This window comes from Botrytis deweyae (assembly GCF_014898535.1).
Source record: "Botrytis deweyae strain B1 chromosome Unknown BDEW_004, whole genome shotgun sequence".
NCBI classification, from domain to species: Eukaryota; Fungi; Ascomycota; class Leotiomycetes; order Helotiales; family Sclerotiniaceae; genus Botrytis; species Botrytis deweyae.
The window spans coordinates 903,323-919,645 of record NW_024066211.1 but is presented as its reverse complement, the minus strand read 5'-3'; the positions used below and the strand labels follow the sequence as shown (position 1 = coordinate 919,645).

The 16,323-nt window shown below is 44.9% G+C and overlaps 2 protein-coding genes across 2 annotated transcripts; one reads left to right on the top strand and one right to left on the bottom strand.

The window, feature by feature from the left end:
- Positions 1-1,619: 1,619 nt before the first annotated feature.
- Positions 1,620-5,088, top strand: EAE98_002294 (uncharacterized protein; the record flags this gene model as incomplete). The annotated part of the gene is made up of 4 exons (XM_038949914.1): positions 1,620-1,767; positions 1,817-2,103; positions 2,153-4,868; positions 4,919-5,088. The coding sequence occupies 4 exons, from the start codon at positions 1,620-1,622 to the stop codon at positions 5,086-5,088; spliced, it is 3,321 nt and encodes a 1,106-aa protein (XP_038813653.1).
- Positions 5,089-7,500: 2,412 nt separating this feature from the next.
- EAE98_002293 (uncharacterized protein) lies at positions 7,501-15,668 on the bottom strand (the record flags this gene model as incomplete). Its single annotated transcript, XM_038949913.1, has 10 exons — positions 7,501-8,349; positions 8,402-8,514; positions 8,581-8,725; positions 8,787-13,841; positions 13,902-14,126; positions 14,177-14,227; positions 14,275-14,865; positions 14,920-15,188; positions 15,284-15,389; positions 15,444-15,668. 10 exons carry the CDS (start codon positions 15,666-15,668, stop codon positions 7,501-7,503), a joined length of 7,629 nt encoding a protein of 2,542 aa, XP_038813652.1.
- Between the last annotated feature and the right edge of the window lie 655 nt (positions 15,669-16,323).

Genomic DNA, 16,323 nt, shown 5'->3' with positions numbered 1-16,323 from the left:
CTAGGTATATAAACGGTTTACCTGCCTATTCAGACGATAGGTTGATATTGGTGCGTATCGAAACACGCAGCTCGAGGGCATCTACGGTGTGAGTTTATGGGACCTTTTCGAGCCTCCGAGATTACATGGACGAATTCAGATATTTTATCTCCATGGCAGTGACCTCCGGGGGGTCAACGGAGTTGTGTTCAATTCAATTGATGGATGATTGTAGTAGCTCGCGATACTCTCTCTTATTCAACATATCATTTCAATAAGAATCATCTCCAATAAGTGATTGCTTGCTATAGCTAATAAGGCTTATTATGTTTGCGTATTCTTCGATGATATGATGCATATTCTACAGCTGCGAGTTTATCATAATGTCGCACAATTGGCATTGGATACATTGAAAAGACTTTAAAGGCTTTAATACAGCACCATTGGGTTCAATTCTGAATGAGAAGGTGGGGTTGTAATGCAACCCCTGACATCGAGGACCCAGGTAGATACCGTTCAATTCATGCTACGACCCTGCTTTTGCCTGCCGCCGCCAACGACGACATCATATACTCGTATCTATCACTCTGTGTATGTAAGCATATGGGTTTGGTTGGAATGTAAGAGAATTCATGATGAATGCACGTGCTATCTCCTGCACATATCGATACATCTATTCATCAGCCGAATACCGTACTTCATTGCCATGCAAGGCAAGGCCCAGAAGCGTACTTGATTAAAGACTGGCAAATGCAGCAAGATGATTGATTGTGTCGTTTCTATGGACCTCCAGCTACCTCACCCTCCCTTGAATAATTGAGATCTCAGAGTGGAAAAATCCGTGCTCCCTCCATATCCCGCCGCTTGGCATTAGCTCTCGTCACCAGCTCTTCCGCTGTGCTTATACAGTCGCTCGTCATGGACAAAAGTACGGAGTATGGAGAAAGAACAGGCCAGGCAGCCGGGATGAACTAATAGTAAGTAGCACGTGAGTAGACATGAGGTAAGCAACCAAACTTCTTACCTTCCTACCTTGTCTTGTTACCTTAACAATTGAATTATTCCCTTCAAATCGACATAAGGTGATGGTAATCCCAAACTCAATATAAATGCTTAGGTGAGGATAAGACGAGATAGGTACTAGGTAGGTATCGCTTTCTATCACGAACTGTGTTTCTTTTCTTTTCTTTTCAGGTGAATTACCATGGTCAATATACCTACCTAGGTACCTACTCGTATCAATTGCTCATCACAAAGTGGTCAAATTCCGGCCTGCCGCCTCTTCTCCTAATAGAGGGAGTATCATCCGAATCACCCCCACATCACCATGACAACGATCCATGAGCTGACTTGGTTGGTTACATCAACAAAGAGTCAAAAAGGGTAATTATACGGTCTGTACTTTCATTAATTAAACTCCGCAATTAACCCAATCCACCTCTCTGCATACCGATCATTTCTGTACGGAGTAGATTGTTAGACAACTTTCTAGAGTACAGCTTTGCTTTTAACTTCATCGATTCTTTTTATCCATCACCTCTCAATATTTCTAATTAACTCTTTGCCCTTCGAAGGGCTGGGTTTGGGAGTGACCTACTAAACAGCGAATTGAGCAACCAACCTCTTTAATACTAGTCAAGATGCCGGGAACGATATCAGATGGACCCTCCGTGACCATGAGTTTCGCAAATAACTTTTGGGGGAAGGATGACGCTGGTGTTGAGCCATTGATACAGCGTATGGTCCATGCGAAACAAACTTGTGATGAATTAAAATCTTTCTATAATGGTATGTTTACCATGATTGCGCGTTGGGGCGTAGCTAACCCGTCGCATAGCGCGTGCCGCCCTCGAGGAGGAATATGCTCGCAAGTTACTCCAATTATCACGAAAACCATTAGGATCTCAAGAGACAGGAACTCTACGCCATTCACTGGATGTTCTGAAGGGGGAAGTCGAGGCAATGGGAAAGGCTCACCAAACAATTGCTGGACAAATGAAAACAGAGCTAGAGGAGCCGCTGGCGGCCTTTGCTGGTGCAATGAAGGAGAGAAGGAAGATTGTTCAACATGGCACAGAAAAACTATTAAAGATCAAGGTGCAACAGACAAATCAAGTCAACAAGGTAAAGAACTCCAACTTTGAAGGCTGGATAGTTACTTACTCAATGGCAGACTCGAGACAAATATGAACAAGAGTGCCTCAAGATTAAAGGATACCTCGCGCAAGGACACATGGTAATGGGCCAGGAAGAACGAAAAAACAAAGCAAAGCTCGAGAAAACTCAAGTGAATTTAGCCACGTCTAATACCGAGTATGAAAACGCAGTCAAGATACTCGAGGAAACAACAGGTCGCTGGAACAGAGATTGGAAACAGGCTGCAGACAAGTTTCAAGATCTTGAAGAAGAAAGACTCGACTTCATGAAGAGTAGTTTGTGGAGTTTCGCAAATATCGCTTCCACTGTTTGTGTAAGCGATGATGCCTCTTGTGAGAAGGTTCGCCTGGCGCTTGAAGATTGCGAGGTAGAGAAAGATATCATGTCTTTTATAAACGAGTGCGGGACTGGGCAGGAAATTCCGGATCCGCCAAAATACATTAATTTCTGTCGCGGTGATGCTGATTCACAATCTGAGGCTTCTGAAGATGATGCTTACTCGGTAGCACAATTTCAACGGACTATAAATCCAGCCTATAGAAGTTCTTCACCACAACCATCTACCTACGAATCCCACCACGATCCTCAATCGGCTCTTGCTAAGGAGTTAGCTCATGAGGTTGAAACTCCGAAGAGCCGAGAGGCAACCATCACTCCTCAGAAGCTTACACCATCAAATTCGACCCCGGACAGATCACGACATGCCCAAGTAGAGGATTACGAACCGGAGCCACCTATACAAGCCCCGCCTGCTCAGTTAGATTATCAACAACCTGCTCGTCCCAGGGCCCAATCTCAGGCTAGTTATTCCCAACCGGGCCGAGCCCGCCCCCAGTCCCAAATCGATCATCAACAACCTGGGAGGCATAGACAGCAACCTCCACAAGATTATCAGCAAGCAGAAAGACAAAGGCAGCAAGCGCACATCAATCAACAACAGGCAGAAAGGCAAAGGAAGCAATCCATTGATTATCAACAAATTGACAGACAACAACAAAGCGAAAGACAGAAGCAAGCACAAGCCCAGGCCCAGGCCCAAGCCCAGGCTAATTATCGTCAACAAGAACGCCCAAAACAAGCTCAGCTTGAGTATAAACCTCAAATTTTGCAACAGCCTCAAGTGGACTATCAACGTCCTGATAGCTCCAGGTTACCGAAGATGGACTGGTCGAAGCCAATACAAATGCCTTACGAACAACAACAAGGTCAATTGGTTCCAAAACAGGGACAAATTTCTCAAGTACCCCACAACCCTCATCCTACGGATGGCATGACAATGTTATGTCGAACAGGGCCCTCGTCTGCACCTTCAGATATGAGCTCCGCCGCGAATAGCCCAGTACGACCATCCAGTCGGGATTCCCAAAGCGATTATTCAAATCCTACATCATTTTCAAGCCAAGAGCCTCCAAGTGGAAAAGCTTCACCAGTAAAACAAAGCGCGCCGATTGTTGAGAAGCCGATCCAGAAGAAAAAGAGTGGAATTTTCCATAGCCCATTTCGAAGAAAGAGCACCAAGAGCGGAGAAGAAGTTGCTATTGCCAGACCAGCTCCATCAAATCGCAATACATGGTCCGGCCGAAATACCAGTGTTCAGAGTACTCCAGCTGGAAGACCAAATTCGAGAATGATACAGCCAGCGCCACAAACTATGATGCTGACTGATCGACCCAGCAATAGCCCAGAGCCCGTTGATCCAAGAGCTAACTTTCAATTGAATATCGGAAACAACGTTTTTGATGTTGCAGCGCCTGAGAAGAAGAATAAGCTTGCTCAAAGCACCCCTGCAAGCCAATCAGCAGAAGAATCTGATCCCATAGCTCAAGCTCTTGCTGATCTCAAAGTTGTTACCAAAGCATCATCTACTAGGGTATCTGCAGATAAATATCACGGAGTGGCTACCCCCGCACCGGATGCGGCGCCTACATCCAGACCTATCGGATCTCAAATGGTCAATGGGGCTTTGATGGCTGGTATGCGTGGCACACCCCCACCGTCTTACGATCCAACTCCCGTCGAAAGACTTGGGCTTCCTTCCCCCGCCTTCACTTCAAAGTCGATGCAGCAAACTCGCCAAAAGTACGTCGACCAAACGGCGAATATGTTTAGTCCTCCCCAGCCAAGACCAGATTCACAACAAGCCGGGTATGGCTCACGTCCCGGAACAAGGGGGTCAGATATGCCTCGAAATACATCACCAGCGCCCACTAGGAGCGTTTCCCCTCGACCTGGAACACAGGCCGAAATGAGACAGGCCGCCTCTCCTAAATACGCTGGAAGTACTCACTCTCGTACTGGTTCCGCTCCTCAGCAAAAGCGGGGCTCTGATACTTATTATCAACGCAACTCCCCCAGTATTTCTGCTCGTGGCGTCTCGCCAGCCCCATATGCACAACAAGAAAGACCCAGCAGTAGCCACGTCAAAGCCCCCTTTCAGCAACAAGAGAGACCTAGCAGCAGTCATGTCAAGGCCCCGTTTGCACAACAAGATAGGCCTTCCAGTAGTCATTCAATGGGTATGGTAAATAACAGCATGGCAATACAATTAGCCTCGGGTCATGATGACGGTTACGGCTCTCAGGGACGAAGTGGCAGTAGAGCTAGTGTCGGCTCGAGAGCCATGAGCCATTATGGAAGTGGAAGTGACCAGCAATTGGCAGCCCGAAGCAGAAGTAAAAGCGTTGCGGATGTCCGTCAATTTAACAGTCAAGGCCGTCCCATTCTACATTTCGGTAAATTCCCCCTGGTCTTGATCATTTGAGTAACACTAACAATCTTTTAGCTCGCGCACTCTATATGTATCAAGCAGCTATCCCCGAAGAACTCAGTTTTGCAAAGGGAGATATTCTTGCCGTTATGACGCACCAAGATGATGGATGGTGGGAGGCAGAAGTAGCTGGAAAAAATGGTCGACCGGGTTTGGTACCAAGTAATTATCTTCAAAACTGTTGAGCTCATCAACAGGCTCGAGGAACTCGGAGTAGTAATGATTGGATACGAGGTTTGGGTATGAAGTAAGAGTTTGTGAGTATGATAGTTCATGAAATGATGATACAATGTACGCAGTTGGATGATGATGATGGATGATGGACTCCAGTTTTATTTCTCACTTTCTTTCTAATTTTTTTCGATTCACACATAACGTGTTATATTCTTTTGAATTCTAGTGAGGGGATGGAGAAGAGGGAGGGGGGTTCTAGGTTTTTTCAGCCAGCGAGAGCGTTATGAGAATGGGCGGATTTGTGTTATACCTTTTTGATGAATGAGCTTATTAGGTTCTTTTGATGTTATTGTTTGCTGTTTACAAATTGGAGGGGCCACAAGGAGAGCAATATTGGAGACGGAAGATTGAAGAACATAGGCATGCAAGCACATAGTCTGATATAAATATCATTTTTGATAGCGAGGAAAATTAAATACATGATCTTTTTCTTTGTAAGGTTCGTTCTGTGATCGTAAATTTATACTGATATCGAGAGATCGAACTAGAAATTCTTAAGCTAGTACTGCTCCCAATTCCCGTCCTTGTTTTCTTCAAGATAAGCAACAAAGTTCTTGAAAGGTGGTGATGATCGAGTCGTTTCAGCTCTCTCGTAACATCCCCCAAACATATAAGCATGCCGAAATGGCTCCAGCAATCGTGGGCACTGTGATGACTTGTCCATATAAAATCATGAGCACCGTCCTGATCCGGTACCAGACCTAAACGTACAAGCCCGGTGCCATAATCGAATGCTGCACTATTATCGCGATCGAGGTACTCGTGTAGATTGACTGCGGTTTGCCAATCAATGTTTTCGCGGAGCATTACTTGCAAAATCGACGACCTGGTGAAATTGGTGCGAGTGCGTAAGATTGCATTTTGAGATACGGCATTTTCCCATGCGGCGATAGAACGGCTGATATCATTGATTCCTATACTCTCCTCACTCGTATCGAGCAATGCTGCTCAGAATTTGCAAAGTTTGTACTCTTTCGTTGAAGTAGGTGGAAGCTTCTCAGAAGTTTCATCTAGCGAGACGCCTAGTTGCTGAGAGTTAAGGGTGGCTGGAAGCTGGCGTAGAGACGTGTGGTCTTTTTTTTCCCAAGGAAAGTACAGGTATGGAATCGACAGAAATATAATACTTCGGAATCATTGCTGTTGCAATTGGTAAGCAAGCGAATAGATGGTCACGAAGCTGTGTAATTCCTGTGTTCTCGAGTTCTTTTCCCCGTTCTTTCTGGAATTGCAAGAAAGCCACGAGACTTGGATTTTTCGCAAGACCGCTAGAGGGTACAATCTCAGCTACAACATTGACGAGGAATTATCCAGGAATAGCTTCTCGCACGCATCATTCTACCTCTCCAAGTTCGATTTTTTGTTAATGAAGTTTGACCTGGGTGTCCTTTCGGCCTACAAATATCAGACTGCCGTTTGCATAATAATACGCGAGGTCACAGGTTTGTATGATTTCCCGCAAGGCTTGATATTTGGCGTAAACCAGGCTAGCCAAGATGGAGGTTCAATGAAGGCTGCCGTCGTCTCGTTCGAAGCGTTGATGTAACCGGAACAAACGTATGGTCTTTCGATCCCTAGTTCACTAGTCATACCAATAGAGCGAAGTCTTTCATGATTCCTTTGATCCACAATCCAGCATCTACAGTTGCATGACTTCGGTCGTCCGGTATTTCTTGGATCTGTGTTTGGCAAAATCCTAGTGTTGATCGCTGACTACGGACTACATTCCTAGGAGCCATAGCTATTCATTAGCGTCACTCTATGTGCCCAGGTTTCAAAATCGATCTTACGTTCTAGTTTACTATACAAGCTGTACACTTCTAAACCAGTTCACTCTGCTACATCTATATGATATGCACTATTCTGAATAGACAGCAATATATTTCCTCTCAGTTGCCCCTAATGTAACGAGAATTTCCTTCCCTACTATCTCCCAATCCCCGTCAACTCTCTCCAATCCTATATCCAACCCCTATCAGAACGGTATCTCCTGCTAGTCCAGCACTCCAGTCTTTCCACACCCCCCGCTCACATCCGCACACAGTACGCAGCTCCCGCCGCCAAAAAAAGTAACTAGTCTCTCGGCACGCATGAGAACTATGAAAATATCGTAGAGATTTGAGATGGGTTGACTATGCTTGACTGCAGCAAATAGGTATAGATAAGAGCTTCATACAACTCGAACGAGGAATATGGCACAGTACTTAGAAACCATCAAATCAAGACATTCATTTCGTCTAATTCATCTACAAGACATTCCTCCTCCAATGAAAATGCCTAATCACTCACAAACACGTCTTAGGAACATCAGTAAATTTTGAACTAATTGAATATCCTTTCACCAGAAATCAGCTAAATAGAGCTCATCATGTGCGATACCGGCTTTTCTCGGCTGCCATTCTGCTCAGATCCTCGATTGAATTATTGCCCAGCAACATGAATACTGCAATATCTGCACCTATCTCCTTTGCTAGCCAGTTTTTCAAGTCAATCGCAATTAGCGAGTCGATGCCATAAGTATGGATTGGTTTATTCGTGTCAATATCTGAGACAGTCAGTCCTAGGATTTGACCAATCTTTCCTGAGAACCACTCGGCGACCAAAGTGATTGCATCTTGGAGTGATGCTGCCTTTCTCAAGAGACCTTCGCGATCGAGAATTGCAATGGCGCCATTCTGCGATTGCCCTTTTTCATTCAAGCCTTCTGGAACAACTCGGAATAATTGGCGGAACATTGGTCGGAATATGGAGTGATGGAGATCAATACCTTTCGCCAGAACTGCCGAGGGCATTTCGATACCTACTAAGATCTGGGTCTGATCGGCAGATAAAAGAGGTAGTTTGGGATCACAGTAGTGGTCTAACAATCCGAGAAGCTCCTCCTCCTGAATGTCCATCAAGTGGCCGATGCGGCGCATGAAATTAAGCACAGACTCATTCTCTGCTACTACACCCTCATCCACCATCATCCCTAGATCGATTGACACTGCTTTCTGCCCCAGCGCCACTCTGTAATGAGCGAGCGCATCTTTAAAGGTGTTACCCGCAGCATAATTTGCCTGTGCGCGACCACCGAAAATGCCGTTGATGGAAGAAAATAGCACAAAAAAGTCGAGGTCTAAAGGTAGCACTTTGTGGAGATTCCATGACGCTGTCACTTTCGAGCGTGTACTGATATCCCAGTCCTCATACGACATCTTTTCGAACAAATTATCCTATTACCAGATTAATATAATGAGGCATGCTTAAAATTGTTCGGTAAAAAACCCTTAATGCCACAGTTGCTTGGATGCAGCCTCGAATTGGTGGCATTTCTTTTGAGACTTGCTTCAGCACCCTTCTTAGACTATTCAAATCGCCAACATCAACGAGAGGGGTAGCTATGCAAGCCCCTTGAGCCTCGAGCTCGCTCACAAGAGCTTGTGCCGCCTTCTAATCATTGATACCTGAGCGTGAGAGGAGGATCATATTGCGAGCACCTCGTTTAACCATCCATCTCGCAGAACTCCTACCGAGCCCTCCCAGTCCTCCTGCTATGACATATGTTGCGTTCGCTGGAAATTGATACTCTGGTTTTGTCTCAACATTCACCTTTGGTATAGGGTCAGCTAGCTATCAAAGATGTAACGGCACAGATATACTCTAGACATACTTGTATAACAGAACCCGGCTGTAGTTGGACAACTCTTTTTCCAGTCGTACTGCTGCTTTCAAAGTGTCTAAAAGCATCTTCAATCTCGTGAGCCTGAAATATTTGGAGTGGCTGCGGTGGCTTCAGATGTTGCTCGGAACAGAAGTCTGTCGCTTTTCTGTATGAATCATAGACTAAATCTGGGTTCTTATTGAGAAGGTCAATCAGGTCTATTGATGCCTGTAATGAATTGGTAATCGTATGTCTGTATGGCTTTACAAGTGATCGCCGCTCACCCTTGATCCCAGTATCTATGAGTCTGCCGAATGGTGCGATGAGGTCAGAATAATCTACATCTAGATCCTCTGTGATTGGTCCTATGATGATATCGACGCCCTTTCCATGGGTAGCTCGATATATGCTATCTTTGAGAGAGATGCTCGAGTCATCATCGCAGAGAACTTTCGTCTCTGGGAGATCAAAACTTTCAAGGAGAATCTTCTGTGAAGACGAACTAGCCATGGCGAGCGGCTCTGCACCTAGGCTTTTGGCTATTTGAAGTACCATTTGCCCCAAACTGCTCGAAGCTTGGATGACCAGCACCGATTCTCCTTTCTGTACTCTTGCTATTTCAACCAAGCCGTGATAAGCTAGCCAAAGTGAAGTAGGTATCGCAGCACCTTCTGCAAAGCTCGTTTGTTCCGGCAACTTTGCAACAGCTCCCTTTTTTAAGCGCAGCACTGAGCAACCTAACGATTTGCCAATGGCACACACACGATCTCCAGGATAAAGACCAGATTTTTCGCCTGCTTTTAGAACTACTCCGGCACATTCTGTTACAAACCCTGAATCGTTGATCTGGCCACTGACAAGTAGATAATCTCGTAGAGTTAACCCTAGAGCCCTTAACTGAACCAAAACCTCATCCTGGTCTAGCGGCTTTGAAGCTGATTCGTTCCCATTAGAAATCCACTGTAGTGTGTCTAGTCGACCTGGAGACTCCAAGTCCAGTGAGATTCGTGTGTCGGTCTCAAGATTAAGTTGCTTCATATGGCGTGGTAGAGTTTGGCGCGCGATTTTATCATTCATAGATCTGTATTCACGAACACGACCGATCTGCAGTGCTCCATTCTTACTCACATAATTGTTTTCCAGGTCCACAACTGCAGAATTAGTGATTTGAGTAATGATATCAGAAGTAAGACTCGCGATACGTGATGCCTCGTAGTCAAATTTGCTGTCCAAGGAAAGTGTAACAAATTTACGCGTAAAGCTCTCAGAGGCCAATGTCCGAACTAAACCCTCCACCAAGTGATGTCGTGGCTCAAAACAGTCAGACGGGCTTCTAGTGACCCATAATGTCTTCGATGAGTTATTCAAAATTCCGTGTAGATGCCAATAGTCTGTTTCGCTGATATCATCAAGGAATATTGCATCTAGCTCGACTAGAAATAAGTTTAGAGCCGAGGCAGGTATATCAGCTGCAGCACATTCAGCTAACGTGTAGATTTCACATCTAGCATACTGAACCTCTAATAGTCTCGCGATATCCAACTGGCCTGGTACCTGAGTATCCACTACAATCGCAATGTCCACGTCCACGGAAATTGGTTGTTGTTGAACACCAGACTCGGCCTTTTTGGAGATAATGGTGCTACTATATTGACATTGTAGATTTTCCTGGTTTGGGATTGCTACTTCAGCACCACAGAAGCCTGCTCTTTTCAAACGACTGTCCCATTGCTCTGTTGTCAAGCATGGGCTGCATTGGGATCGAGATTCGAGAGAAAGTGGACTCCACCAACCTTTTAGCAGACCAAATGCAAATCCAATATGAAGGACTTCCGGTCGAGTAGTTTCAAACAGTAGAAGCGTCCCTGAAGGCTTAAGAAGTTTTCTAATATTACGCAGTGTCTGATCGAGATCATTTGTGGCATGAAGTACATGTGATGCAATCACAAGATCATAGCTTTCTGTTTCGAATGATTGCGAAGCGGGATCCTTGGATATATCACACACGCGGAACTCCATCTGATCAATATACTCATGAAACTTGATTCTTGCCTGGCCAAAGAACGCTGGTGATATATCAGTGTAATCATACCGAGACCACATTTTTGTTTTGTCTGAAGTCATCGCCTTGAGTATAGGCAAAGTTTGACCCCCGGTTCCCGCACCTACTTCTAAGATCTTCATTGAAGGGTTTTTGAAACAAAGTAGTTCAACAAAGGCTGATGACGGATGAGTATAATAATCATTTGAAAGCATCTCCTCATAGTAACGATCGGCTAGACCGTCATTGAATATTACATTGAGAGGATCCACTTCCCCACGAAGTACTTTCGAAAGTACCTGTCCAATTTGCAGGAAGAAAACTCCCTCAACTCTAGAGTTTCCGACTTGCACAGTGAGCTGATTGCGTCTATCACTATCTTGAAGCAGTTCCAAAGTTGCTTGTAGGTCGTCATTGCTGAGACGATCGCGTTGGTACTTCATCCATTCGAGATACATTTCTAGATGTGGAACTGCTGACGAGGATGAATGATCCATAATATCGAGGGCTTCAAGTATGAATAACAGGATGAAATTATTCAAGCGCTCGTATTTGTATAGCTCTTCTATCGCCCCTGTTGGTCTGTTGATAGTACACCAATGAATTATCTGTTGGTTGCTCATCATGTCAATATCTGGTTTCCAGACTAGTTGTGTGCAAAGGCTGCGCGGTTGAAAGTGCTTGATATTCGGGGGACTAGCAGCCGTGATGAAGCTAGTATCAAGCCCCTCGAGAACTATAAGGGGAGTGGAAGAAGCTATAGGGGTCGCAACAACATTTCCAGTTGCCCCGCGGTACCCACGTAGTTTACATCGCGCAGCCCCGTGAATCTTCGCTCCCTCAAGTGATTGAAAGCCCATAAAATCGATCCATATGTTGGAGACATGAACAGGTACCATTGTTTGTTTAACATTATAGCCCTTGGCAATTGTCGGCGCCATTAGTTGTGCTAATCCATCAATTGTAGATGGATGTACAGCATAGGCTTGGTGGAACGAATTGGCACTCTTTGATGCCCACGATCTAGTATTTATCTCCACCATTGCCTCTCCTTTAGGACCAAGATACACATTGCTCAAGTTTTGGAAGCATGGCCCATATTTTACGGTAGTTTCTACCGAGTAAGGATCTGCCTGTTCTCGACAAGCATCAAAAGTATTCGACAGCCATTCTGGGAGCGATTCACCATCTAGAAAAGATAGACCACTCGTAGCGTATCTCCGGTTCTTTTCATCCAAAACAGGCCGAATGTAGCCGCTGCAGCATTCCATATATTTGTCACTCTCTATCACAAAAAGACGAAAGTAAGACCAAGAAGAAGAGTTACTGATAGAAGATGTCTCTGTCAATATATTCAGCTGAGTTTCGACCTTATCACTTTCTCTTGGAAACGCAATAGGATGAAGAAAGTGTATATCTTTTATCTGGACTCCTTGAAGGTAAGCCGTCTGGTCGAATAACTGCTTAAGCCCTTCTATTGCCATGACCACCATACCTGCGGCTGGAAACAAAATTTCCCCTTGTACTTGGTGGTCTTCTAGCCATGGCACTTCAGAGAGTCGCATAACATTTCGCCATTGGGCCATCTTAGGGTTCCAGTCCAGGTTGCGTGTTCCAAGAAGGTCGTCTCGGGCAAAAGAAGGAAATCGAAAGTTCTTACTTAGTCGACCTTCTTTCCAGTACGAACTTTTGTGATTGAAAGGATATTTTGGCATATTCGATGGCATACGACACTTTCTGTCTGTCGCTTCGCTGTTGTTAACTGCGACCAAATTGACCGGATACCCAGAGCTTTGCAGCATCCCTACAGCGCACAATAGGGTTACGGACGCATCCTGGCCTCGAAAGAGACAGGGCACGTATGAAGGCTTTGCTTTTTGTGTTTCAATATTCGAAATGATGTCGCGCACAGGTCCCTGGAGCGTATTGTGCGGGCCAATTTCGACAATCTGAGTGAAGCAAAAGTTTTTGTCTGCATTCTCTCCACCTAAAACCTTGCGTTGTTTCTGTGAGCTCTGTCCCAAAAGTTTTGAAACTGCGCCTTCGAAGTTGACGGGGGAATTCATGTTCTGGACCCAATAAGTGGGGTCACGAAGATGCTCAATAGTCACTATATCTTGCGTTACTGTGGATAGCATGGGAATGAATTTCGAGTTCCGTCCCTTTTCGAGGGGTCCTAGCACGTCGTAATACTCGCTAGAGATGGTCTTCATATATTCTGAGTGATAAGCCACGGAAACACGAAGTTTTCTAGCAAATATTGAATCTTTTGTGAGCCATTGACAGAGTGCTTTTAGTTGTGTACTATCTCCACTCAGGGTGATACTTTTGGGGCTGTTAACACAGGCAATATTGACATGAACGAAACCTTCGACTTCTCTCAATCTGTCCAGATAAGCAAGTACTGCGCTTTTTGAAAGTGCTACGGCCATCATTCCCATATCGTCTCTTGAAGTCGCAAGCTTAGAAGATACCATTCCTCTAAAATACGATACTTTGACAGCAGATGACCGGGACAGTGCACCAGCGGCATAAGCCGCAGCAATCTCCCCGGAAGAGTGGCCAATAACACTAGATGGTATGATTCCAAAGCTCTTTAGTAGGTCTACAAGGGCAATTTGGAGACAGGTAGTCAGCGGCTGGCTATATTCCGGATTATCAATAGGAAAATTATGGTGAGATTCTTCAATCTTTTCCTGAATAGACCATGTGCAGCCAAGACTATTCAAACATCTATCGGAGTCCTTGAGGCTGTCTTTGAAAGTCTGGAAAGAAATGAGTTCTCTACCCATACCGAGGTACTGAGCTCCCTGTCCAGTAAAGATAAATGCAATACGCTGTTCTTTATTTGCTCTTATTGGCTTTATTGGCTCGAGTGCTTCAAACTTAGTGCTATCGTGCTGTCTTGTGACGATAAAGCTCCTCCATTGGAAATGGTTCCGTCTAACTGCTTGTGTATGAGCCAGATCGTCTATACATGGGTTTTCCTCGCGAATGAAATTACTATAAAGGTCGGACATCCTCTGTGCTCATGTTTCTTCAAAGGCCGACCATACGACTAGTTTTGGTGATGAGTGAAAAACCCTAGCCATGTCACTACCGGATCTATTGCCGTTGCTCGGTAGTACCAATTCTTGGCTGTACTTGATGCGCTTGTGACCATTGACCTCGCCTCGGACCACTCCCAGTGTCGTGGGTGTTGACTCCAGAGTTTGATGACAACCATGCAGGCCATTCGCGTTCAGGTAGTGGTATACATCGTCAAGTATAACAAGTGCATTTGTGCCTCCGAAACCAAATGAGTTCACCTAGCGAATATAGTAAGCATTTTCCTCTAAAACACTGTTGGCTGACTTACACAAGCTCGACGTAGAGTAGACGTAGGCCATTGTAATTGTGTCCTAGGGAACTGACTATATTAGTTTTTTAATTTAACCGACAGGGATTACATCTTACACAGATATGTAGAGACTCTGCGTCTATCTGCTTATTCACTGATTGAAATGTGGCTATCGGTGGAATTATTCCTTTTTCAAGTACCAATAATGCTTTTATGACACCTGCAAGGCCGCTACAACCTTCTAAATGACCTATGTTAGCTTTGACGGCTCCAATATAAAGTGGATCTTCCTTGCTACGACAGTGTCGGAATGCTTTGCCGATAGCATTTGCTTCAACAGGGTCTCCGGCTTTGGTCCCGGTACCGTGAGCCTCGAAGAACCTCGTAGGCTCCATATCAAGGTTCGCATCCTTATAACTTCGTTCTATAAGCTCAATTTGGCTTTGCTGACTTGGGAGAGTTATTCCCGACGTTCTACCATCTTGGTTTGTAGCTGTTTGTCTTATGATAGTTCTGATAGTGTCTCCATCGCGTAGGGCATCGGAAAGTCTCTTGACGACAATCACAGCAATGCCCTCTCCACGTGAGTATCCGTTTGCACGATCATCAAAACTCCAGGACTGACTATCTGGAGAGAGAAAATTGCCATTTGACATCATTTTCATGAAATCGGGGTGGTAAACAAGGTTGGCGCCCCCTACCAGAGCCTAGTAGATACGATTAGTCATTTAATGTTCGAGATACAGACAACTTTAACAGACCATTGATGATGTCCCAGCGCGGAGATCCTGACATGCAAGATGTAATGCGATCAGACTACTTGAACATGCCGAATCCAAGTTCATGGATGTTCCCTTGAAATTGAAGAACCAACTAAGTCGGTTGGCCAACATCGATGGTGTAACACCCATAGCAGCGTGTTTCTGCTCCGCCTCAAAATCCTTTTCAAGAATACTCAGATAGTCGTTTGTGAAGCATCCCGTGTATACCGATGTATCTGAGCCCGAGCATTTGTGCAGTGTAATACCGGCTGTGAACACATTATCAGATTTTTCAGCTCTCGTGTCATTGTTCTGCTGTACTCGCCATCCTCAAGAGCATGATAAGCTGTCTCGAGCATTTTACGATGCTGTGGATCCATACATGCTGCTTCCGCTGGCGTTATGGAGAAAAAGGGTGCATCGAACACTCCTAAATCTTCTTCTAGAAAATTTCCTCCTCGGAGCGGTATCTGCCATTTTTTTAGCTTTAACTATTCCAGTAGTCTTGTCAGTTCTCAACCCACCGTACTTGTTCGATTATCGTCTGGATGATAATATCCTTGTATATTCATGCGATCAGGGGGGAAATCCGAGCTTGCTGTTCTACCTTCGCAAATCATCTCCCAAAAACTGCCAACAGACGTAGCTTCTCGCGGGAATGCAAACGAAAATTCCGCGATCGCAAGAGGCATGTGGCTTCCATTTCTCCTACTTTCCGAGTTGTCAACTTCCGAAGAATTGAAGTTCATGATTACTCGCGAGCTGTTTCTGTACAACCGTGATCAATCATTCCAAAAGGAAAGTTGACTATCTATGATTAAGTTCTCCCGCCTGTTCATGTAGCAACGCAGCAATGTATTTTCATGTATGTTCAAGCAAGGTGTGGACAAGTTCTATCGACTCGGGGAAGAGCAATACGCCGGATTTCCCACCACTTACAGCTCCAGCCTGCCATTCACATTGGGTTCGAAAGCTCGGCTAATGTATTTGTTCAAGTGACCGCTTAAGCAGCTAGACTCATCTCTTGCTACACTGGAGGGTGTGGTCTACTTTGCCTCTTTTGCCTATTCAGACGTCCCCGGAAACGAAATGTTTCAGCTTATGTAGGAGTGATGTTCGGTGCAGCATTGAACTTTTACACCCAATTAAGTTACGATCATAAGATCGACGGGATTGTCATTTTTTGGTATTCCTGTTCGTTCACACTTTAGAAACGGTAAAGCACCTTCCGAGACTGATCATTATTATGGTTTGAACGTCACATGTCAGAAACCCATCAATATAACCGAGGTCAACTAGCAATTAAATTATTTTCGTACAGATCGAAATGGACAATCAGATCATATATCACTACACCCTTTTACCATTTGATTCTTCTGCAGACTAGCAACTCCGAAATACTTA